At 34.3% G+C, this 25,869-nt stretch overlaps 2 protein-coding genes across 3 annotated transcripts; both read left to right on the top strand.

The window, feature by feature from the left end:
• The first annotated feature begins 4,136 nt into the window (after nucleotides 1–4,136).
• Nucleotides 4,137–14,313, top strand: LOC118647707. Its single transcript, XM_036293099.1, has 4 exons — nucleotides 4,137–10,587; nucleotides 13,774–14,042; nucleotides 14,112–14,157; nucleotides 14,247–14,313. Exons 1-4 carry the CDS (start codon nucleotides 10,545–10,547, stop codon nucleotides 14,303–14,305), a joined length of 417 nt encoding a protein of 138 aa, XP_036148992.1. The 5' UTR covers nucleotides 4,137–10,544; the 3' UTR covers nucleotides 14,306–14,313.
• A 1,620-nt stretch (nucleotides 14,314–15,933) lies between these two features.
• Nucleotides 15,934–22,352, top strand: LOC114254379. 2 transcript variants are annotated; one of them, XM_036293098.1, is made up of 4 exons: nucleotides 15,934–15,997; nucleotides 17,647–17,819; nucleotides 19,184–19,431; nucleotides 20,038–22,352. In XM_036293098.1, the coding sequence occupies exons 1-3, from the start codon at nucleotides 15,934–15,936 to the stop codon at nucleotides 19,226–19,228; spliced, it is 282 nt and encodes a 93-aa protein (XP_036148991.1). In that variant the 3' UTR covers nucleotides 19,229–19,431; nucleotides 20,038–22,352. The 2 variants fall into 2 exon arrangements, with proteins under 2 accessions (XP_036148991.1, XP_028046278.1); XM_028190477.2 differs by lacking the exons at nucleotides 15,934–15,997; nucleotides 17,647–17,819 and having other exon boundaries at nucleotides 19,278–19,431.
• The last annotated feature ends 3,517 nt before the right edge of the window (nucleotides 22,353–25,869 follow it).

Here is a 25,869-nt window from a genome sequence, read left to right as displayed (position 1 = left end):
GTATATCTGTTAGTTGGCAGCACGCAACTACATATCTTATTGGATATATTATTATTTTTTAGTTTACAATTGATATTTAAAACACCAATTTATTCTATTAAAATTTTATTATTTATATTTGAATGCAGAAACGCTTTCGGAATAAAGTTTTTATTATTTATGTACAAATGATATATTGCATGTATCACAGTAAACAATTTTATAATTATCTGTCAACAAAATAGGTTACTATTTGCCGTTAAGCAAATAAATTGCATACATTGTTTGCAGAAAATGTAAAAGTTGTCCTAAAACATGTCTTAATAAGTCTATAAACTTTTAATAACAAACATAAGTATAAAGTAGTGCATTAAACTGCAAGTAGTGCAAAAAACTGTTATAATTGAAAAAGGGCTGTTTTCAAAACTTTTCGAAACCTTCAAATATTTGAAGCTTCGAAGGATTCAAAGTGACGAAGGGATTATTGAATTATTATAGATCCTACTGCTAAGCAGAGATTCTACAATGAAACGCAAACGCAAAACGCAAGCCTCACCCAGTGAGACATTACTAGTTAAAAAGACGTTGAATCAACGTTTTGTTCACCAAAGAGACCAGGTGATAGACGTTTATATTTTAGTTAATTAGACGTTTTTTGGTCCTTCAATTCAAACCTCTCTTAGACGTTTATTTAAACGTTTATTAGTCGTTTATAAGACGCTAATAAGACGTTTTATTAGTGGCTTATTAGACGTTTATTTTGTTAATCTATTATAATATTTTTATCGTTTAATTTGATAAATTAGACGATTGTCACACGGAGAAGTATAATATATAGTACTTTGAATTTTAGATATATATATATATCTTTAGATATATGTTTGGGTTTGTATAATGACAATATTTCATATATTTATTGTAATTTATATATTTATATAATAGTAAATATATAAATTATAACAATTTTATAAAATATTCATTACACAAACCAAAATATATCTAAAAATATCTGTTTCTAAAGTTCTTCGAAGTACTATATATATAATCTGATATACTTCTCCATGTGACAATAACACAGATCTGCGAGGTTTTGTTGTTGGGCAGCTGAGGGTCATTTCCGAAGTAATTTTTTGCGTAGAATCCGAATCCGAGCTTAGAATTGGCCCGTCACATCAGGATTTTGAGATATTTGAGGTTATATACGCGAAAAATGGCTATTTTGGCTGTCTTTGAGGTTAGATACAGGCTGTACAAAATTTTTTGAATTTTTTCTACCAATTCCATCATTTTGAAGGGGAAGGATAGTACTAAATGACGGAATTGGTAGAAAAAATTCAAAAAATTTTGTACACCCTGTATCTAACCTTAAAAACAGCCAAAATAGCTATTTTTCGTGTATATAACCTCAAATATCTCAAAATCCTGACGTGACAGGCCAATTCTGAGCTCGGATTCGGATTCTACACGAAAAATTACTTCGGAAATGACCCTTAGCTTCCCAACAACAATCACAACTCCATTATTCGCAAATCTGTGTAATTTATCAAATTAAACAATATTTTAGATTTTTACACAACTGTGATGAACATCAGATAATAAAATCAATTTAATATTGCAATTCAAAAATCATTTTATCGCAATTTTAAAATAGTCAAAAAGTGATTTAATTAGATAGATGACATAATCGTCTAATAGTCGTCTAAAAATCATCTTTCCAACCTTTTATATTTAAGGATTATATTTGTTTTTAAATGTTGTATATTATCATATACAACATATATATTACAAATATCATATATATTACAGAAAAGACATCCCTATACAGTCAATAAAATAAAATTTTTGATTAGTTAAAAATTGGTTTAACTTAATACTAATTTCAACCATAGACGATATATATAGACGTTTCCCAGTGAACACATTTTATAGCGGCAACATAACATGGAAGTCACATTTAATTTAACATTGTTATTCTTGTGATATGTAGGTGCTATATGACATGGAAATAACCTGTTACGTAATATTTGTTATACGCAAGTGATATAGCTGTATAAATCGTTTTGGCGTTACAGTTATTCAACAAAAATTGTATAATCGTAACATAACACGTTCGTATCAATGTTATTACGGAACGATGCGTCGTAGTTGACTCAGAAATCAGACAACATTATAACATCCTGAATGACAGATCTATTTGATGATAAAAAAAATTATTATAAAGATAATGTTTTCAAAATAAACGATTTGTCTACAATTACTGCGCACAAAAAATGCACAAAATCTAAATTCATCATGTGCTGAACAAAAACAGAATAATAAATGTATTCAATTTTTCTTAGAATTGTGATTTATATAGTTAACCATCTAAATTAATCATTTGAACGCTTCAAAGATTAGTGATAAATAGATCGCAATTTCCATCCAATTATTAAGGTTATGGAAAAAGATAAATTTAACAATGAAATTAATAAGTAAATAAATTAATGCTATTTATTTTTAATGTTTTGCAAAATTTAATTGCTTTTATAAAAAATAATATAGTTGCGTCAGTTTATAACATATAGGTATATGTAGACAATAACAAGTACCTATATCGATGAGTTAAATTGGCGTAGCAGGTAGAGTACAAGGTTCGTCATCCTAAGGTCCCGGGTTCAAACCTAGCAGCGGCAAGTAAGAATAAAATAAAAAATAACATAATTTAAATTTAATTAATTAATAAAAAATTATCCTAAATTTAGTATGTGCTGTTGATAAGAATAATTTAAAAAAAATGAAATTTTTATTTTATTTTTCTTTGTAACTGTTGTGTGACGGTTAGATAACATGTAATTATAACATGTTATATTGCTGAGTCGGAAATTGTAACTTACATGTAATTTACGTGTAATTTCAGAGTAACGTAACCTGTTATATTCGGTTACATTGCTGTTACACTGCTACTATATTACTGTGTTCACTGGGTTAATAACCGTCTTTCTGACCTGTCACTTCTCACTGGGCAACGTGAGAAATTTCCGATCACAAAGGCTACGCAGATCACAAAACACACACGTAAATTAGTCAATTCCAGCTTTTTGCATTTCGTCGATATAGTGTCTTCTGCGATAGCCAATCAAAACAAAAAGTAAATCGGATTGTCACTCTGATAGCATAAAGAGTTTCAGTTATGTTGCAGAGACGTTTCAATTGTGTATCATCACATTTGTAATATTTCTGAGACTACCTTTTTTGTAAACATTACATTTGCAACATTTCTACAATCATCTTGATTGAAACTTTACATTTGAAATGTACCTGCAATGTAGTATTTTGTAATATTACAAATACAAATTTTCTGAAACCTTTCATATGATATGTTTGGCGCACATTCTCGGCAACGCGGGTACAGCGCCAAAAAGCATTATGCAAGTTACGTCTCATGTCATGGCCTTCTCATGTATATGCATGTGAGTTATAGATGTGTTTATAGTAAATAAATATATAATTATATATAATTTATTTATGGTAAATAAAAAATAAAGATTTGTACAAGTAATTGTACAAAAAATTTTGTAAATATTTATAAATATTTCATAAATTTTTTTATAATATTTATAATAAATTTTTATGATCTGTCAAATCTAAGACCACAAAAATATTTATAAAATATTTGGATAAATATTTATAAAATATTCAAATAAATTATAAATCATTATAAATATTTTGTAAATATTTTATAAATATTGTGTGCTGTCTGGAATATAATTTAGTTTTATTAAAAGAACAGAACGAAAACATTTTTATAAGTTATAAGTTATTCCACATGTTATTTCGCATGTAAAAATCAGAAAAAAACTGTATATTTATACATACATATTTATATTTATTTATAAATATTATTTAACTATACGTTTTATGTTTCTGACATCTATTGAACTGATCTATAACAAATATGTATTCATGAGCATCAAGTGTTCATGGATCATCGCGAAGTGCTAGGTTGCGTACGATCTTCGAAGTCAAGCAGTGTCGACGGCGGTTCAGAGTTGGATGGGTGAAAGTTAGTCAATGCCAGATGTGACAACGATGCTTGTTGAGAAGTAACATAAATTTATTTTTTTTTCTTACATTATAATTATGTTATTTCAATATTTTCATAATGGCTGCATATATAGGACATGTACCTAAAATATTTTCTAAAACATCAAAATAACGGCGACTTTTACTATCTGGGATAGTTATGTTCCCGTAATATTTCAGAAACGTTCTTGCGGACCAAAGCGGACGTTTTGACATTGCTGCAATCTTACAGAAACATTGCAGAGACGTAACGTAACGTTACTGTAACAATTTCAACATTTCAGTGTTATGTCTCTGCAATATTGCAGATACTTTTGTGTACTATCAGGTCATTGTTCTTTTGTGTAATATCACCGAACCATTATCCAATCCTTCTTCCTGTCGATCAATCTTGAATTTGCGAGACTTATGTCCGTATTGATAGTCAGGCCTTATACTTAAGGCCTTTTTAAATTCATCTTTAGATACTTTGTAACCATCAATGAAATGATCCGTAGAGCATCTAAAGATAAACTTAAGGAGACCTTAAATATAAGGTTTGACTATGAATACGGGCATAAATCTCCGTTCTCTGAGTAAAGTGTTTAGATTGACCCAAATTAACCCAAAAATAGGAGCGTTACCATCAAGAATACGACGTAACACATCATATTTTCCATGGTAGTAGAATATTTCATGTTTACGTAATTTGTAGTCTGTTTTTTGTCGCAAACTAATTTCTCGTCAGATGTTCGAATTAGATCCGAAAACTTGTCAAAAGGACAGAGAATTTCGCAATCTGAGATTGTTTATCGATAATGGACGAAATGTCTCGATAATATAAAATAAAATTACGTCGCATATAGAATTAAATTTGTAATATATTTTTGTTACTTATAAAAAATTTAAATTTTTTTATAGGGGAAGTGCGCCGGTTGTGGGCACGCTCTAGTTGTGGGCACCCATACATAAATTTGAACAGCAAGCATACGCTACTGATCTGAGTACTGAAAACGTGTGTATTGACGGTACGCAGTTTTCGTGTTGATACCGAAATGAATACACGCATTTGCGTAGTAGCTGTGAGCATAGTAAAAATTATTTGCAATAAATAAACAGAAAAGTGATTTTCTACTCTTTTCGAAGTGCGATAAATCGGTGTGAATTCTTTCAAAAAGGTAAGTGTTTCATTGTGTTTGCAGTATTGTTATTGTATTTTGTGATTTTATTTCGTATTCAACCAAAATTTTTGCACCACATAATTTGTTAGTCTTTTGGAAAAATAGCTGCCATTCCCGGTTATGAGCACCTTCATGTTACCGGTTGTGGGCACCCTTGTTTTTTTTCATTTAATGCGTGTGTTTGGTTGAGAAACTGCGTAATATCGTTTTTTATGTTGACGTAACGTATTTTATCACTGTTTTTATGCATTTCACGCATTTTTAGCCACGTCAACCTCGGAAAAATTATTTGATAAAAAAAAGGATTTTAATGCGCTGTTGCAAGCCATTAAGTGTTGCTTATACGGACAATAAACCTGTCAAAGGAACTGCTAAAGCATATGGCATTCCTCGGAGCAGTCTGCAACGCTATTTGAAGAAAGTGGCAGCCCAATTTGACGATATTTCATCCGTAGAAGATGGTGTTTTGTTGGAATTTGTCTGGACCTACTGCCACGGAAATTGACCGCCGCAAACTCCATTAAATGCAATGAATGCAGTCGTCCGGTGCACTGATATGCACATGATTTAAAGTGCACTGATATGCGTGCCAGCTACTTCACATGCAAGCATTGTGCTTTTGATTTCGAAGATGAAGAAGGCGATGAGTAATGTGAAAACGTGTCATCTTTTTTTGTTCTTTTTGCCAATGAAGGCTTCTAAAATAAATAAATTTTTATTTTTCCTTTATTTGTGGGGGTTTTCCTTCATATTTTTCCATTTTTAGCGAATTTTTTAAGGGTGCCCACAACCGGGTACAAATTTTTTTTGTCCAAAAATTGTCACTTTACTAAATTTTTAATAAAATTTTTCTAGTTGAAGAAATCAATTTAGTTCCTTCACTGACAGTTAGCTAAGGCCTCTAGCTTTCCACTGGTACACATATGTCTGCATAATATGCATTTAGTCAAAAGTTATGAGCTAAAAACAAAATGGTGCCCACAACCGGCGCACTTCCCTTACATGCTAACATTTAAAAAAAATAATTTCAAGAATTAAATTTAAAAAAAAATATAATATATTTTATGATATATTTTATAATATATATTATAATATACGTTTTTATATATTTTTATGTCTGAACAGATTTTATTCTACATTTTCTTTTTATTTAATAAGAAATTACTTCTTTCTAGATTTCCGAAAAAATGGTCCTTATATGTAATTATATATATTTATGTGGTTTATTTTTTCTCGAATGTATTAACATTTATGTATTTACAGACATATACTATTTGATAACTTACTCACTTTTACATAATACTGACTGTTTTGCTGTAACAATTCTAGAATAACTGCGCTAAAATATTCAGGTACATGAGGTTTGTATACTTTGAACGCATACAACAATGCCGCGATGTTAAGGTAACCACTTGTTACGGGCCGGATTTCCCCATCCGACTTCGTAACCGACATATGTAGATCGCGACTAAGCATTCGGCGAAATATCAATGTAGCAAAAGAAAAGATCGCGCAACTCCAAGCGCGACAATGAGAAAATAGCGCAACGGCCCAATTAGAGCCGAATACCCGAAATTCAGACGCAGCAGCCTTGCCGAGTAGCAGGAACGCTGATCGGCAAGGATGCAACGTAACCTAGAAAACTGGAATAAAAAAGGGAAAGCCCAACGCCAAGTCGGGCTCAGTCATAATCAATCTGTCGCGTTATAATTATTCTGTCACGTAACCCTGCTGTAAAAGTAATCCATCGAGTGAAGTTAAGTAGTGAAATAAAGTGTACATATTATCCACGTTGGAAGTGCCTTATTTAAACCCCAATTCCCGGGAGCGCACTCTCGAGCAAGCAGAGTGCAGCCAATAATAAGTGACCAGCGGTGCGAAGGGCCTCTAACGGAGGACGGACCCCGACGTGCACGGAACGGCACGACACACTGTATAAATAAATTTTCGTATTTGACTTTGTACAGTTTGCTTCTTATACAGCTAGCATATTTACTGACATGACATAAATTATCGGACCTATAAATTTTCACTCACGGTAAACATGCAACCATAATAATAAAATTCTGAATATGCTCTTACCAGCATACAGCCTCCTTAATAAAGGAGAATAATTTCCAATATTGTATGCAAATAATGGACCATCCGGGAAATAATTATATACCCATTCAGAAAGAGTCAGATTCATAAATGATTCCGCTACGAAAGTTTATATAAATAAAGCATCCTCAGAAGTGTCTCGATCTTCTTGCCGGTTAACTTTGTTAATTCATTTATCGTGCCTCTGAATTGGGAAAATTTTTTTTTAATTTCGGGCAAACTTAGTACTCGATTATGTTCATTGAGATACCTAAAAATAATCTGAAATATAGATTATATTCCTCGTAAATTTTTGAGCTTCAGAATATAAATCTTAAAACTATTATATTTTATTTAACAATCATTGTTTCACATATAAACACAAAATTACATGTTTCTTAAAAAATTTAAGAAAAATATGTTGTAATGTTAAATTTTAAGAAAATATTATATTAAAATTATAATAATCATCTAATACACAATATGATTATAATTTTGATAAACAAACTTTGCTCTAATTCTTTTGTAGGATTTTAATCCTAGTTCTAATTGTACAATATTGTTTACATAGGTTGTCTCTAGGAGAGCATGGTCTTATTTTGTACAAATATCATAAATTTTATGTGTCAATCAAATATCATTGTAAAGTGACAGCAATTATCGACCGTAATGTTAAAAAACTAATTTTTTTTATATGAACTCGATCATTCTTCTTTACATTTTTGTACGTATTATAATTCTATAAAAGTACAATTTTATAAAGCTAATTAAAAGTTTAAAATTAGTTTAAAACAGGGAATGTTGGTAAAATAGACGACTATAGAATTTCTTTAAAACAAAAAAGGTTCTTTCTTCTGTGTGTTTAAGGTAAAGCTAAAGTGCCTGTTAAACTCAATCGGCGACAGTAATGTAGTCATTCGTACATATCATATGTATTTTTTTTTTATAGATTTGGAAATCCTTTTCTAGAATTAAAGTACATGTATTAATATTAGTGTACGAATTGGACTTTATACCGAGAATAAAAAATTGTTTTTAGATTGTTTTTAAATTTTTATTACCTTGTACTTGCAATTATAAAAAGTTGAAATAAAAAAACTTTCTTTCTAGGCTTAATCTTATTGTTAGTTTGAATTGCATGTTTGTATATGTTATCTCTAAAAGAATATGGTTTCATTTTGTACATCGTAGACTTTGTATATTAAGTAAATATTAAGTAAATATTGTTATTAAGTTCTACGTATGAAAAATAAAATTTTTTTTGTTTTTTTATATATATTTGGTCGTTTTTCTTTAGATTTTTGTGCGTACTTTAATTCTGTAAAAGACTTGCAATTCTATAAAACCACTGAAAACTTAATTTATTTATAATACGTAAAACAGACGGTTTTAGAATTTTCTTAGATATAGTAATTGTTTGATCGTCACTTTCGTTACTAAAACTGCATTCCGTTTCACGCATAATGCGCATAATGCATCATTCATCTTTATTGTTTGTCTGACGTTAAACAAAGATGAACAATGTATTATGCGCATCATGCGTAAAACGGAACGCAACCTAAGTCATGCTTACTGTGGGCATTCGATAGACGCAAAAAATTATCATCAGCACGTGGTAAGCACGTGATCGGAATCGGTTGTCAATTTAAAAGGTTCCACTGTTATAGTTTATTCTTTGGCAGAAACAGAAGGTGAAAACCAATTGCAGAGACATTTTTGTTCTATCAAAATCGGAACTATGAGCTACGACGAATTCTGGCTGATACAGATCTCTAAGTTTATATCTGCTGTACAAAATTTGTCCTAATTTATATTCACGCCTTTTGCCCCGCTAGCAAATTACATTAATTAATTAATTATAAAACTGCATTAATTAATCTCAAATTAAGTTATAATGCACGGTATTTTACTAAAATAAATTTAATTAGTATAAATAAGCTTGCTAAATCATAAAAATAATTATAAAAAACACTTAAGCTTGTTAGAGATCGCGAGATTGACAAAAGTTAAGTTTTGTCAATCTGGCGAGATCAGTTTGAGTATCCTACACTGAGAAAAAAAATCAGTTGATTTTGCCAATTAGTTCAATAGATTCTACTGAGCAACTCAAGTGGGGCGTTGTTACTATTTGAGCACCGCGGTAGTTTTTACTTGGTAAACGGCAGCGTAAGTTTGTGACTGCGTACTAGGAGTTTTACTGTAGTCTGCGAAGTTTAATAAACAATTATTAAATCTGTATTAAAGTGATCACGGTAAGGCAGTTTTTAGTTACTATTACTATGTCACAATTCGCAGATACATTTGAGCGTAATTGTAGAAAAAAATAACCTATAACCTATATAAATAGATGTGTATAATATTTCAACAAAATTATTTTCTATAGATCTTTATGTATATACAGGGTGATTCTTAATGGATGTTTTTGCTTTTTACCATCAGAGACTTACCGACGATAACTTATTGACTGTATTTCTAAAGACTGCATCTTAGTGACAGTTCCTTAGGTCGACGGCAAGTTAAAAAGTATTTAAACATTTTTTGTTAAGGAAAACTAATTTCCAGACAACATTATGACGTCTTAAAGATGTCTTAAAGACGTCTCAAAATTTCTAAGACGTCTTACAAAATTGTCAGAAAGACGTCTTTAAGACGTTATATATTGAGACATCTTATGTCCCGATTTCCGACGTCTTTAAGGGGTTACACCAACCTAGCGGGTTAAAAAAATCGATTTTTTTATTACATTTTTTTGAAGCTTCAAGTTTCGAGAATATATCCTGAAAGTTTTATGTTGATATCTGCAAAAATGTCGGAATTACAAAGAGTTGAGTAAAACGGGATCGAGCGTTTAAGTGCTTGATTTGGAGCAATATCAACATAAATCGCCACTGGACGATGATGTGATTAAAGCCATTCGTCTAATATTTGAACAACTTTCTAGTGATAATTTACTGGAGAGATTTACGTCGATAGATTTACGCAAAACGTTAACAAAAGTTTGAACAATCTGACTTGGCGCATAGCGCCAAAAGTGCAGCGCAACGATGTACACGTTGTGCAAATTGTTGCCAATATTGCTGCATGCACATTTAATGAAGGTGCTGCCGCATATTTATTAATGATAATAAAAGAATTGTGCTGCATATTGCGAAAATCAAGACCGAGCGCGCATCGATGTGGCCGAAGTACTACCGCAGAAGGTGACGCGCGAAGGAAGGATTGCTCGCCGTCAACAGAGGTTTTCACAGAGCGCTGCTGCTATTGATGTGGAAGGAATCTCATATGGCCCCGAAATTGCAGATTAGAGGTAAAGTGCAAAATTCAGCTGTTAACAATAGTAGAACTAAAATTGAAACTTTAAACGCATTTTTCTCGAAACATGGTTTTCAAAGACGGTGACCACTAGATCTCAAAAACTAATCGATGGATCGTTTTCAAATTTTTACACAATACTCTCAAAAACATTCTTTTGTCAGTGACGATCTATTTTTTTTAATCGATCTTCATTAAAAATTAAAAAAAATGTAAAGGACAAAAATTTTTCGTTATTTTTAAATTTTAACTTTAACTCATCGCCATTTTGTAACAAACGATAAAATCGACAATCGGCGATCGTCACCGACAAACCATTACTGTTAGCTTAAAAACACCATTTTGTTTTTTTGTTTTAGACGGGACAGTGGTCACCGCAAAATGCGTTTTTCAAACCTCGATGTGTGTCGACGGCCATATTTCTGCTTTCCATCGCCATTGTTTAATAAAAAATTTTTTTTATATTGTTGAAACATAAGTCAATAATCACACAAAATTTTATTTAATTCCTATTACCCGTTTAGCAGGAATAAAATATCAAAGTTGGTGTAACCTCTTAAGACACATCCTAAAGACGTCTTTGAGATACATTTTAAGTGATCGGGAGTCGATAATGTAGTCATTCGTGCACATCATTAATGAGATTTCGTATATATTTCTTTTATAGATTTGGAAATTCTTTTCCAGAATTAAAGTACACATATTAATATCCATCTGTGAATTGGACTTTATATCGAGAACAAACAATTTTTTTGGTTGCTCTACATATCGACTTTTTACGCGTATGTAACCTAAATTTTCGTTTCGCAATTTCGTCTCAATTAGGCAATAAAATCTAATTTTCGATACTCAACACTGTTTGTTCCACTGAAATATAATATATCTGGAACGAGTGCGAGCGCTAGTGTCGCGATCCGACAAAGAGGGTCTAACAAGGGAACTCAAAAATTCTGATTTTAATAAAACTTGGCATAAATGTAGAGGGGGTAAATACATGAATTTAGAAATTTATCGTAGCTGCCCATAAACGGTTTAAAGGGGTGAAACCACCCTTCAAAGATTGAGACATTTTTCGTTTTCTCGATATATCTCGTAAACTAAACAAAATATTAAAAGATGTTTTATACAAAAGTTTTACAATAAAAGTACTTCTATCTAACTACAGTAATTAAATTTAAAAAAAAATTTTTTTTAACAATTGTTTTTTAATTAAAAAAAAATTTTTTTTTTAATTTTATTAATGTAGTTAAATAAAGATATTGTTACCATAAAACTTTTGTATAAAACATTTTTTGATATTTTGTTTAATTTATGAGATATATCGGAAAAAGCAAAAATCTGCTCTACACTATGCACTGAAAAAAGTATGAGAGAATGCGATAGCACCGCGACGGAGAGCGTTAAAAAATATTTTAAAGAAATTTTTTATTAAGGTTTATTTATAATATTGAATATAATATAAGATATTAAAAATATAATAAAGTAATATAATAAAAATAATAATATTTTGTATAATATAATAATATGTAATAATATAATATAATAATGTCGCACGTGAATGCATGCTGATGTGAGTGAGAGAGAAAGAGTAAATAATATTAATCTAATATAGTAATATAATAATATAATATAATATAAAATATTTATATCCAGACTTCTTTGTCCGGATCCATTAAAGATTTCTGGGACATTCCTAAAAGCCTATTAAAGAAGCTTAAAAAACTTCGATTCCTACTCCTACCAAATTGTCAAGTAAAAAAAAGAAACGATCTTCGATCTAGATCAAAATTAATGTAATCTATGATCTGGATCAAATGTATGAAAAATGATCTGTGATCTGATCTAAATTTAATATTTTGATAAAGATCTTGATCTGATCTAGATTATTTATTTAATGATATATTACAACACTGGAAATAAGTAATGCAATATTTTTCATTGCGCATTACTTTTGAAATAAGTAATGCGATTTTTTTCATTACGCATTACTTTTGTAATAAGTAATGCGATTTTTTTTATTACGCATTACTTTTGAAATAATTAATGCGAGTTTTTTCATTACGCATTATTGTTTTAATAATTAATGAGTAAAGAAATAATTACTTATTAAAAAATTAATAAGTAATGCATTATTTTTTAATTTGCATTTTCATTACCCTGATTCAAAGTATATTGTTGTTCAATGTATAATGCCACACTAAAATATGTTAATTTTGTATCTAGACATGGATATATCTCTATAACATCCACATACATGGATTTATCAATATAAGAAAAAGATTTTGGACGTGATACTTTTGCAAGATCGACAGAGAGCGAAATAATGCCTTAATTGACAAATCATATGGCCGATTTGGATTGGCAGATGTCGTCGATCTGCGTCGACTCTTTGGCATGTCACCGCTAATGGATCCGGACCAAGAAGTCTGGATATAAATATTTTACATTATATTATATTATTATATTACTATATTATATTAATATTATTTACTCTTTCTCTCTCACTCACATCAGCATGCATTCACGTGCGACATTATTATATTATATTATTACATATTATATTATACAAAATATTATTATTTTACATTACTTTATTATATTTTTAGTATCTTATATTATATTCAATATCATAAATAAACCTTAATAAAAAATTTCTTTAAAATATTTTTTAACGCTCTCCGTCGCGGTGCTATCTCATTCTCTCATGCTTTTTTCAGTAGTGTAGAGCAGATTTTTGCTTTTTCCGATATATCTCGTAAACTAAACAAAATATCAAAAAATGTTTTATACAAAAGTTTTATGATAACAATATCTCTATCTAACTACATTAATAAAATTTTGAAAAAAAAATTTCATATTTTAGTCAAAGACATCTTTTAGTCAGAGCGTATAGTTGACAAAAAGACGACTAAAAGTCGGCTCATGACCCGCTTTAAGTCGACTTTTAAGCCTTATCCAAAAGATGACTTTAAGGTGACTAATTTTAAACATCTTTTAGTCATCTTTAAGACAACTGAAAGATGTCTAAAATTAGTCACCTTAAGTCATCTTTTAGTAAGTGTTTTTAGACAGGTTTTTATTTGTAAATTAGGTTAGGTTGTAACCGGTTAATCGATCTACGAGAAATCTACGACCTACTCGTAAACGAACTCACGTACCTTTTCTCGTGTCTTGTCCACAGTCGCCAGCTCCTTTCACCTTCAAGAAGCAAAGTTCGGATGCTCCCCTGTGCTGGATCTCGTCCGGAACACCCGCTTCGACGTCAGGAAACAGCACCGTGCTGAGATCAGTATCCCGCTTATAGGTTATGTGCTCCCGCGTTGCGTCGGTTTTCCCTCGACGCTCGTGGTCCTATTCCTTACACTAATCCCTTCTCTTTTATTTTCAGGTGCCTCCCGTAGCTGCTCAGGATTCGTCTGGATCGCCGCAATCTCTCCGGAACATCACCAGGTAAGTAAAACGCTTTTAGGTTATGTATCACCGATACGCCAGATTTTAATGAGATTGTCTTATTTGTAGATCGCCCAGGACTTCCCCTCAGGAAAGGACACTCACATCCGGATAGGTAAGTAAGAACACTTATTATTTTTGTGTAACAAAACAAATATCAATGTGACGTTTATTATTCACTTAAACTTATGTTTGAGTTTACAGGTGCCCGTCCGCGTCGCTTTTTCACACTCGGGTCATCGGATGGAAAATATCTCGCTTAATCACAACGCATGTGTACATGTGCCCGACCGCGACGCTTATTCACACTTGCGTAAACGCCTGTGTCTTTGCAATACTAACTGAGCCTACTAGCATTCGGCTCTGATCCCTTGAACGGAATCCGCAATGATTTAACGTGTCACCCACGGAACTCCCGCTCGCATGCGCAATCGATTTTACCGAGGATCTAATCCCCTCGACGCGTTTGGCGCGAAAACTTTTTGTTAATCTCGTGAGGTTATTCCCTCATGAAGACCGAGACGCGAAAGCTCTCGATTGCTTCCGGTTTCTCTTCTTATACTCGACGTCGTATCCCCTTCGCCGGCTCATCCGCCAATCGGCGATAGCGTTAGTCTGGTTCGCGTCGGGTGCGATGCGTCTCTCCACTCCAGCTCGCTCGTCCAATCGTCCTTTGCGCATTGGTGTTATTGCGCGGACACCGCTGGGCTTCCCCCACCATCACGGTATTGACCAATCCCGTCAGAACGTATTCCGGGCTGGCAGAGAGCGTTGAGGATTGTCCCCTTGGCGTTGCGAATGGCTTCCCGCGTTTCCTAGGGATTGCACTCGAAAATACATACGGATTGCACCGAGTCTAATCTTCTTAAATGCTAAGAATCTATTCTAAAAACTATTAACCTAATTTTATGCAATGTTTATGCAAAGATAGGTTATATTTAGAACTAAAGGATAACATTTTATTGTTTTTTTAACATTAAATAAATTTATGCGTCCTAAGACTTATGCTATGATATATAACTCATAATAATACTTAATGCTACGCGCATGGGCTATGGTAAAGAATAATACGTTTATTTGGTTATAGGTTATAGATCCTTTAACTTATATGTTACACATATAACGGGCACCTGTAACTTAACCTAAAACTTTAGTGTAATTGTAATAAAGGATAAAAAATAAATATTAATAATGATATAGAGAAAAAATTGACGCGACGTTAAATAAACTAAAAGACTTGAACGAATGTGTATAATGTGTGTGTGTTGTTTCAAGCCAAGTGTAGTGGGGACGCGTCTTTGTGCTGTCGACGGATCGCTGAAGCGTCACGCTAAGTACGCTTTTCCCCCTGATGATCTTTCTCTCAGTCTTGGCGGTTTCGTATTTCCTCGCCTCGCCTCCTGTCTTCTGTGTGCCAGATGTTGACGGTGTGGCCTCAAACCTGGTCCCTAGGGTCGGTCGCAAGGTTAGGTTAGGTTGTGACCGGATCACGGTATGCGAAAGTTTTTAGTGAGTTTCGGATAATTGAACTCACGTACTTTATTCTGCCGTTGTCACAGTCGCTAGATTCTTTCACCAACCCAGGAGCAAGGATCGAGTGTTCCGGACTAGTTGTCTCGGATGGAACACCGCTGCTGTACAGAAGATCTCCGCAACGTGGCAGGAATAATCCGCTTTTAGGTTATGTATCCGGATAACTACCACATGCACTAGTCTCTGTTCTTTACACTACGCGTTATACACATTGTTTAATCTTTAATTTATTCCTTTTATGTTTCAGGTGCCGTCGTCACCCGTCGGGACTCTTCAGGATCGCCGTCGTCCCTCAGGAACGTCTCCAGGTAAGTATTTTTAGGTTAAGTGTCTGTATTACGCTTCGGTGATTAATAGGATGCTTTTCTTTCAGGTTTTCAAGGACTCGCCAATAGGACATGGATCGGACTTTTCGCACAAAGGTAAGTTAATACACATGTGTTTTGTAATAAAAACTAATAACAAAATAGTTTATTCAATTCTTTCAGAAAAGAAATGTCACAATCACTTCCCGTACGCATCGCTTCAATTTACACTCGTTTTGGAATGTCTTTGTGTTCAAAGAGAGATGTTAACATCACCCGTACGCGACGCTTCTTCACAATCGGGTTATCGAATTGCTTCGCGATTATTTCGCAATGTGGGCTTACTCGCCCGGCACAATTTATTATGCGGAACTGTTCGTTAGTCGCACTTCCGCGGAACTCACTCGCGCACGCACGTACTCGCCTTCAGCGTGAATATATATCTATACGAACTCGTATCTCCCTTTATTACGACGTGGGATGCTTATCGTTCAATGTTCTGCGCGCGAAAAGCTCACGAGAGCTCCTCGCATCGGTATTTATACTCGGGGAGTCGCGTTCCCTCACTCTGTGTCGCTCCACCAATCCTCGTGTCGCTCCACCAAACAGCAGCGATGTCGGGAGAGCAAGTTTTCCCCTCCAGATATCGTTGGTCCAATCGAGAGGCCTTCATTGGCGCACAGTACAATTGGACACGTTGCGATTGTCCACTGTGCTATTAGACACGAAACATTGCACACCGTTCAATTGCGCACAGTTCGTTTGGACACAGTTCGATTGGACACAGTTCGATTGGACACCGTTCGATTGGACACAGTTCGACTGAACACAGTTCGATTGGACACAGTTCGATTGCACACCGTTCGATTGCGCACCGTTCAGTGGCGCACCGTTCAGTTGCACATTGTCCAATTGCATTTAAGTCGCAAACCCATGTGGTACAGTGAATGCTTTACACACACACACACACACACACACACACACACACACACACACACACACACACACACACGGGAGGGGTGCAAGGGGGGTCTTAGGCCCTCCTCCCGCACCCACCCCGTCCAAGTCGCTAACTTATGTACACATTGCAAACGCAGTCATAATGTATGAATATTTAATATGCGTTTGATTGAACGGTGTGCAATTGAACTGTGCGCAATTGAACGGCGTGCAATTGAACGGTGTGCCACTGAACGGTGCGCAATTAAACGGTGCGCAATCGAACTGTGTCCAATCGAACGATGCGCAATCGAACTGTGTCCAATCGAACTGTGTCCAATCGAACGGTGTCCAATCGAACTGTGTCCAATTGAATGGTGCGCAATGTTTCGTATCTAATAGCACGGTGGGCAATTACAACGTGTCCAATTGTACTGTGCGCCATTGAACCTCTCCCGTTCTAATTTACATGAATATTTTTCAAACTTCTTTCGTTAATAACTCTTTAAAGAACAATGACCGACGATTAAGTTATAAGGAAGTTACTCAAGGTTATGTCCCTGATAACATATGTGAAAGACATTGAAATCGGAGGTGGCTCCGTATAGGTCAATAATTACACTAAACTCTTTCAACTAAATCAAATATTACGCCTAAATCAAGTATTACGGCTAAAATAATAGCAGTTTATATTTTACACATGATTAATTATAATAGTTTTTAGCTACGTCAGCTACTTTTCTTCCGTAAAGGATTACTATATAATATTTACTTTAAGTTATCATATTATTTACATAATATCTTTATATTATTTATGTATGTTTTAGAAAGACGAGTTGTTTTACGAAGGGACGGAAATGAAATGAAGCTGCTGCAAGAGCAGATGTTACAACTGCAACATCAAATAAATCAGCTCTTGCAACAGCAACAGCAAATGATACAGCCGTTTTACAGCAGCAGCAGCAGAACCAGCAGCATCAACAGTAGCAGGAAATTAATGGTATAATTTACTGACATATTTATAAATATTATATATTAATACTTGTAAAAACAGTATTGATTCTATTTTATTATAACAGATAGATCATTATCTTTCACATACACATACATACACTCTCTAAATTTCATACAGTGAAAAATACTGTCACTATAATTTTCCAATTTTACTTCATACTCACTTTTTGCTCTATAAAATTTCGAGAAGACTTACATATGTGTACGTATTAATGATGTAACGAATATTCGCATTCGCGAATATTCGCTGATTTTAAAGTATTCGCATTTGCATTCGCATTCACAGAAAATATGCGAATGTTTTGCGAATATTACTTTAGTAAAAGTTGGTCTCTTTAGAGTAGGCATGTCAAACACGCAGCCCGCGGGCCGCATGCGGCCCGCCAATACATAGATTGCAGCCCGCCGAGAGTTTTTAAAAATTTTTTGAAAAAAAAATTAACTATTTTAAAGTAAATTTTATTTTTATTTGTATGCAGTTTAGTTTAACGCAGTTGCAGTATGCAGTTTAAATTTTGCGTTTCAATAACTTTTAATTTAGTGATTGAAAAAAAAAGAAAATATAGGATTAAATTAAATCGAACATACATAAATCTCATTTATGTGCATTTACGATTGGGCAAACACTTTGCGGGGACGATGGTGCGGAGGAAAGTGCGAAGATATCTTTTCATTTGATGCTTGACACTGGCGTTTCGAGAGATTGCGTTGCCATACGTGACGCCAGCGTCAACAAGAAAAAAGTTCAAATTTCTCAACTTTAAGTGTCAAAACTTGATATTAATTGGATAAATATGGGTTATTAATTAAATAACCTTTTAAAATGGATTCTGGAAATGAATTAAAAAATTCTGAAAATGTAAATTAGTTTAATTGCAAGTTATTAAATTACTCTATTTTGTATAATACGAGTAAATTTTTTTGTGTAGGATTTTATGTGATGATTTATGTTTTATTATGATTATGTTTGATATAAAATATTTATAGTTTAAGTTTAAAAAATAACATGAAATATAAAATGACTATGTATGTATATTGTATAATATACAATAAAATGTAAAATATTTTTAGTTCAAAAAATGACATGAAATATGGAACGACTATGTATGTATAATATACAACACATTGAGCTTGACATTGAGTCTAATAAACACATAATACATAATATAATCATTCTAAAAATCGTATTTTATTAATTTTTTGAACATTGAAAACATGCGGCCTTTAACTTAATACAAAATAGATCATGTAGGCCGTAATATCATATGAGTTTGACATGCTTGCTTTAGAGGAAAAAAAAAAAAGTAATGTAAAAACACTAAACAATTCAATAATTTGTTTTTATTAAAGTTGGCCATTTTTAAGGATTTACATTGTAAACGACGTAAACAATGACTGCGTTCCGGCAAGACACTGCTACTGTAGCGCTACAGTCTTATGCGCGGGCTGCACCGAACCGACAGGTCGAATACATGGCAGATCCCGTGCCGGTTGGTATCGCCAACGAGCATGGTTAACAAAATACAGTTGGAGAGGAGGAAAAAAGAGAGGGAGTACAGTATGAGAGAGGAAGAGGACAAGGGGAAGACCTTCCAAAGGTTATAAATATTAAGATGTAACATTTAAAATTATATAGTCAATTATAATAAAAAAATTATATAATCAAAAAAATATTTTATTATTTAAAATATTAAAACTAATTTTTATCATATTTTAGAAAAAAAATTTTATGTAAGAACATAGAAATATATAAAATTTGTCCATATATTTTTATATTAGTTCCTTTTTTTTTGTAAAATTTTTGCTTGGTATAAAAAAATAAGCTATACTGGAAAGACAAAAACTAGTTAAAATTAATTTTTGCATTGCTTTTTTAACAAAAAATTAGATATAATAAATTAAAAAAGTTATTCATATATAATTATATATATTGCATGAGTCAAAATTATACATTATTATAGGAGCAATTTTTCTTATTTCTTCAAACGTAACCTTTTGTAAAAAAAAAACAATGCAAATTTTTTTAAATTGGTTTCTGTCTTTTTAGTATTACTATTATTTATTTTATGTCAAACAGAAATTTTACGAAAAAAATTACTATAAACATATATAAACATTTCATATAATAATAATAATAATAATAATAATAATAATAATAATAATAATAATAATAATAATAATAACTTTATTGCTTTCCTTTTCAGGAATTACAAGGCGCTTTTTCTCTACGGAGCGTTCCCGAACGGTTTACATTTAATTCTCCTCTTAACTTCCGAACCTGGCCATGTGTGACCCTTTACATACTATTTCCCCCATTCCTTCTCGCATGCCCTCAATCCTCCCTTTCCCCATCCTCAATCTCTACTTCCTTTTATTCCGGCCCTCCTCTCCGACTTTTCCTCCTCCAGTCTCCTCTGCCATTTTCATCCACCTCTTCTCCTCTAGTTTCCTCTTTCAGTTCTTGTCTCGGTGGGCCTCTTCTCCTCTCCTTTTTTCTCTTTGTCTCCATTCGCTCTCTCTCTACCGTTCAGTCTCCATTCCACTCAAACCTTCTCTCTTCTCTGCGTCTCCTCCCTCAGCATCCCTCTGTCCCCTCCTAAGAATACAAATCATTATTTTCCTCCTCCAATCGTCTTCCCCATTCCTCCCCCACCTTAGCTCCTTCCCCCTTTTACCTCTCCCGCTCCTATTTCTCACTTCTTTTTTTTTCTTGTTCCACACTCATTCCAACCCGTCCACCCACATACTTTTATTTCCCACAAATACCTTCTTTCCCCTACTTCTCTCCTCACTTGCCCTTTCCAGCATTCTTCAGCTGATCTTTCTTTCCTCCATTGACAAATCTTCGTCTATCCTCACTTCCCAACGCCTCTTAATATCCGCCTTCCTTTCCAACAACCATTTTTTATCGTTCTCCCGCATCATCTCCGTTATCACCACTATCCCTCCTTCCCCCACTCTTTCTATTATCCTCTACCTCCATTTCCCTCCCTAACTCCCTTTTCATAATACCCTTAATTACCGCTCTTCTCTCTATCACCCTATTCCCTTCCACGCCCCTCCATATTATGTTTCTCCTCATTACCTCCCTCATCCTTCTTTCCCTCTCCGCCAATCTCACCCTTTCCCAACCTTCTTTCTCTGCACTCTCCTTCATTCTCTTCTCCATTTCCCTTTCTACCCTCCTCCATGCTTCCAGTCCCGTCCCCCCTTTTCTCCGTTATCCCTTTTCCCGTCTCCATCCTCCTCCGCTGCTTCCCTCGTGCTCCTCCTTTCCTCCTTGCCGTCTCCTCCTGCCTGTCGTTCCTCTTCCCCCCTCCTTCTTGGTTGCTTCTTTTCTTCTCGCTCCTCGCCTCTTCCTCCCGCTTCTTTTCCTCCTCCATCTTTCCACCCTCCTCCTCACTTCCCTTCACTTCCTGCCACCAATCTACCTCGCTTTTGCCTTTCCGTCTCTTCTCTTCTTCACCCCTCTCCACTCTTCCCTTCTTGTCTTTGTTACCCCCATCTTCCCTTCTCCCTTGTCTCCCTTCGGTTTCTCATCTCCTTTCCCTCTGCACCCTTCTCGGTCGTTCTGCCAGCTCCTCTTCTCCTTCGACTCTCTCTCTTTCTCCTCTTCCCGTCTCACTTCTTCTTCCTTTAGTGCTTGCAGCCTCACTTTCAAACACCTCAATCTCTCCCTAACTTCCTTTAGCCCTCTCCTCATCTTCGCCCTCAATCTCCTCATCTCTCTTCCAATTTCTTCCATCTTCTCTCCCCACACTTCCTTCCCTCTTCTCTCCATTATTTTCTCTCACTCTGTTCCAAATACTTTTTCTCCCTCTTTATTTTCACTCAGATTCCTTCCTTGCTTCAATTACTTTCTTTTCACCACTGCCTCTTTGTCTACTATCACATATCTCCGACGGACCACATGTTGCGGGACTCAGCATTCCCAAACTCGCTACCGTCTTGTCCTATCACTCCTGCCAACCTTGTTTATATCTTCCTAAGCGTCCTGCCAGGTGCTCCACCAAACCTCTGCTGCCCCACTCTTCCTCTAGATGGTGCCACTCCTTAACCGCGTCATCTCACCATGCTCTCCAACCACTTTCCTTCTTTCTCCATCTCCCTTCTATCCACATTCTCATTTTTCCTCCTGGCGCCCTCTCCCTGTCCTCTTCCCATCCATCATCTCCGGACTCCATTCTCTCTCTTGCTTCCGAAACTCTCCAACGCTTCCTCTCTTATTTTTTTCCTCCTCTGTCCTCTTTTAATTTCCCTCCAATTGTCCGGTCACTCTCCGACCTCCTCTTCCCGAATTTCCATCTAACACCTTTCACTTTCCTCTCCTTCACCAAATCACCACCTATCACTCCGGAGCATTCCAAATCACAAACACTCCTATCCATGTCATCTCTATTTTTTTTTATAAACATTATATATACAGGGTGTTACAAAAGCATCGGATTCGCTTAGCACCATGCGATAGAGAATGAAAATCTAAGAAGAAATGTCTAATACTATTTTTCAATACGGTAAATAGTTTCGCCTTAATTCATCATTGTAATAAGTCAATAAGCGCGGAGGTACAAGAGAAAGTCAGTGACGGAGAATGCGTGAAGTTGACTCTTTGTTATTAAAAATTGAAAAATTCTTCTAATGCTAATAATTATCGATAAAATTCTTTGGAAGGCTATCAAAATTTTTAATGGAACTGTCGGTTATCGAGAAAATTTCCATTTTGACGGGACTTAGAAAATTTTCGAATTTGTATCTTTAACTAAAGAAATTTTTTATTCCGTAGCTTACAGCTTCGAGTGCTAATAATCATCGATAGAATTCTTCAGGCGGCTACCAGAACTGTCGATTACCGAAAAAAATTTTACCGCTGTAGGTCTTACAAAGATTTGTTTATCAGACAAAGTCAGAAAAAATTCAATGGCAATTAAATTTATTTATTATAAAACGATAAAACATTATAACAAGTGCTTTTTATAACAAGTGCTCAAAGTGTCTACCATTAGTTTCTAAATATTTATTTGCTCTATTTATGACACTTTCCAATGGAAAATGGTCAAAATGGAAATATTTCTCGGTAACCGACAGTTCTATTGAAAATTTTGGTAGCCTTTTAAAGAATTTTATCGACAATTATTAGCATTAGAAGCATTTTTCAATTTTTAATATCAAGGAGTCAACTTCACGCATTCTCCGTCACTGACTTTCTCTTGTACTTCCGCGCTTATTGACTTATTGCAATGATAAATTAAGGCGAAACTATTTACCGTATCGAAAAATAGTATTAGACATTTCTTCTTAGATTTTTATTCTCTATCGCATCGTGTTAAGCAAATCCGATGATTTTGTAACACCCTGTATATATATTTGTTTTTTTATTTAAAAAAATTTGCGGGATGACATACTTTTTAAATAAGAAACGTACATGTTGGCCAAGAGTGGATCACATTTAAAGAACTTTAATTTTTATATTTATTTCGTACTTGTAAAAAATCTTCGCGTGTATAATAATAGTACAAATTCATAAAAAGCTTGCTGGAAAATTTATTATTACGTGGCGCGTCGTATTGCCAAGGCAATCGGAAATCATACGGGTATAGCTGTAAGAGAAAAGAAGAGTTGAGAACAGCTCCAGATAAAAGAAGACGGTTCGAATGCGAAAGAGACGGAGCTAAGAACAAATGAGATGGCAGATGCTTCCACCGCGCGACGCGGTCCGAAGAGTGGGGGTCCCCTCCACGGGCGTTGCGTGCAAGCGATGCAAGCAGGCTTGCTGGCAAAAGCTTCTCAACTGGCATCGTTGTAGTGAACTCAAGGTCGAGTCGTACTCTTTTTGGGAAGGAGGACATTGGAATAATTAAAGCGTTGGGTTTACAATGTTCGCGGAAACTAAGGACCCAAATTCGAACGGCCAACGGGCAGATCGTTACCATGCGGAAATTGTGGAGGTGCCACTGAGACTGAATAAAATTACGCATACGATTTCAGTTGGTTTGCTGCCTGATTTGGTCGTACCATGTATAATTGGAAGTGGCTCACAGTGCAGATGGACACCTTACAAATGGACACAATTAATGTACACGGTTCAAATGGACACGGTTTATTTAGACACAGGAATTTTGTACACCGTAAAGTTGTACACAGCAAAGTTGTACACCGCAAATTGTACACCGTAAAGTTGTACATCATACATTTCAATACCCTTCTGTTTAGGGCATCCCTACCGCGGGAGGGGGGGGTCGAAGATCCCCATCTTGTACCCTCCGCGAGCGCGCGCGCGCGCGCGTGTGTGTGTGTGTGATTGTGATGTAACGAATGTGCGATTTTAGATATTTGCGAATGCGAATGCAAATGCGAATATCTGTTACCAACATTCGCGAATGCAAATGCGAATGCGAATATTGATTTGCATGAACCTGTCGGTTCGGTGCAGCCCGCGCATAAGACTGTAGCGCTCCAGTAGCAGTGTCTTGCCGGAACGCAGTCATTGTTTACGTCATTTACAATGTAAATCCTTAAAAATGGCCAACTTTAATAAAAACAAATTATTGAATTGTCTAGTTTTTTTACATTATTTTATTTTTTTTCCTCTAAAGCAGGCATGTCAAACTCATATGATATTACGGCCCACATGATCTATTTTGTATTAAGTTGGAGGCCGCATGTTTTCAATGTTCAAAAAATTAATAAAATACGATTTTTAGAATGATTATACTATGTATTATGTGTTTATTATACTCTCAATGTCAAGCTCAATGTGTTGTATATTATACATACATAGTCGTTCCATATTTCATGTCATTTTTTGAACTGAAAATATTTTACATTTTATTGTATATTATACAATATACATACATAGTCATTTTATATTTCATGTTATTTTTTAAACTTAAACTATAAATATTTTATATCAAACATAATCATAATAAAACATAAATCATCACATAAAATCCTACACAAAAAAATTCACTCGTATTATACAAAATAGAGTAATTTAATAACTTGCAATTAAACTAATTTACATTTTCAGAATTTTTTAATTCATTTCCAGAATCCATTTTAAAAGGTTATTTAGCTAATAACCCATATTTATCCAATTAATATCAAGCTTTGACACTTAAAGTTGAGAAATTTGAACTTTTTTCTGGTTGACGCTGGCGTCACGTGTGGCCACGCAATCTCTCGAAACGCTAGTGTCAAGCATCAAATGAAAAGATATCTTCGCACTTTCCTCCGCACCATCGTCCCCGCAAAGTGTTTGTCCAATCGTAAATGCACATAAATGAGATTTATGTATGCTCGATTTAATTTAATCCTATATTTTCTTTCTTTTGCAATCACTAAATTAAAAATTATTGAAACGCAAAATTTAAACTGCATACTGCAACTGCGTTAAACTAAACTGCAGACAAATAAAAATAAAATTTACATTAAAATAATTAATTTTTTTTTTTTCAAAACATTTTTAAAAACTCGGCGGGCTGCAACCTATGTATTGGCGGGCCGCATGCGGCCCGCGGGCTGCGTGTTTGACATGCCTACTCTAAAGAGACCAACTTTTACTAAAGTAATATTCGCAAAACATTCCCATATTTTCTGTGAATGCGAATGCAAATGCGAATACTTTGAAATCAGTGAATATTCGCGAATGCGAATGCGAATGCGAATATTCGTTACATCACTAATACGTTGTAAACATCATTTAGACAAGTTTAAAAAAATTTTAAATAATTTTTGTCATAAAAAAAAACCAGAAAAAAATTTTTGAATTCTTTATAAATTTTTTGGGAGATGATAGTTCTGAGATGCCACTTTTATATTTTCACAAAAACATCTCTAGATTTTCTTCTTTAACACATATTTTTTTCAAATCAATCGGAGTGGTGGAAGATAGTTAAAAATAATAATTCACACCGCGCCGCCATGCCATGCCGCGCCGGCTGGGCGACCGCGCCGCGGCGCACGGCGATTGTTGTTATGTTGAACTTACATACTAGTTGCAGTGTTGCAACGTTTAGTTGACAAGAAAAAGTATGATA

This window comes from Monomorium pharaonis, chromosome 10 (genome assembly GCF_013373865.1).
Source record: "Monomorium pharaonis isolate MP-MQ-018 chromosome 10, ASM1337386v2, whole genome shotgun sequence".
In the NCBI taxonomy this organism is placed as follows: Eukaryota; Metazoa; Arthropoda; class Insecta; order Hymenoptera; family Formicidae; genus Monomorium; species Monomorium pharaonis.
This window is presented reverse-complemented; position numbering and strand designations above follow the sequence as displayed.

Excerpts from the sequence above, each read along its gene's own strand:
- LOC118647707 (XM_036293099.1), top strand. The coding sequence starts at position 10,545 with ATGTGGAAGGAATCTCATATGGCCCCGAAATTGCAGATTAGAG. Across the intron at positions 14,043-14,111 it reads TCTCTCCGGAACATCACCAG|ATCGCCCAGGACTTCCCCTC; the intron begins GTAAGTAAAACG and ends TCTTATTTGTAG. Across the intron at positions 14,158-14,246 it reads GGACACTCACATCCGGATAG|GTGCCCGTCCGCGTCGCTTT; the intron begins GTAAGTAAGAAC and ends TTGAGTTTACAG.
- LOC114254379 (XM_028190477.2), top strand. The coding sequence starts at position 20,902 with ATGTTTCTCCTCATTACCTCCCTCATCCTTCTTTCCCTCTCCGCCAAT.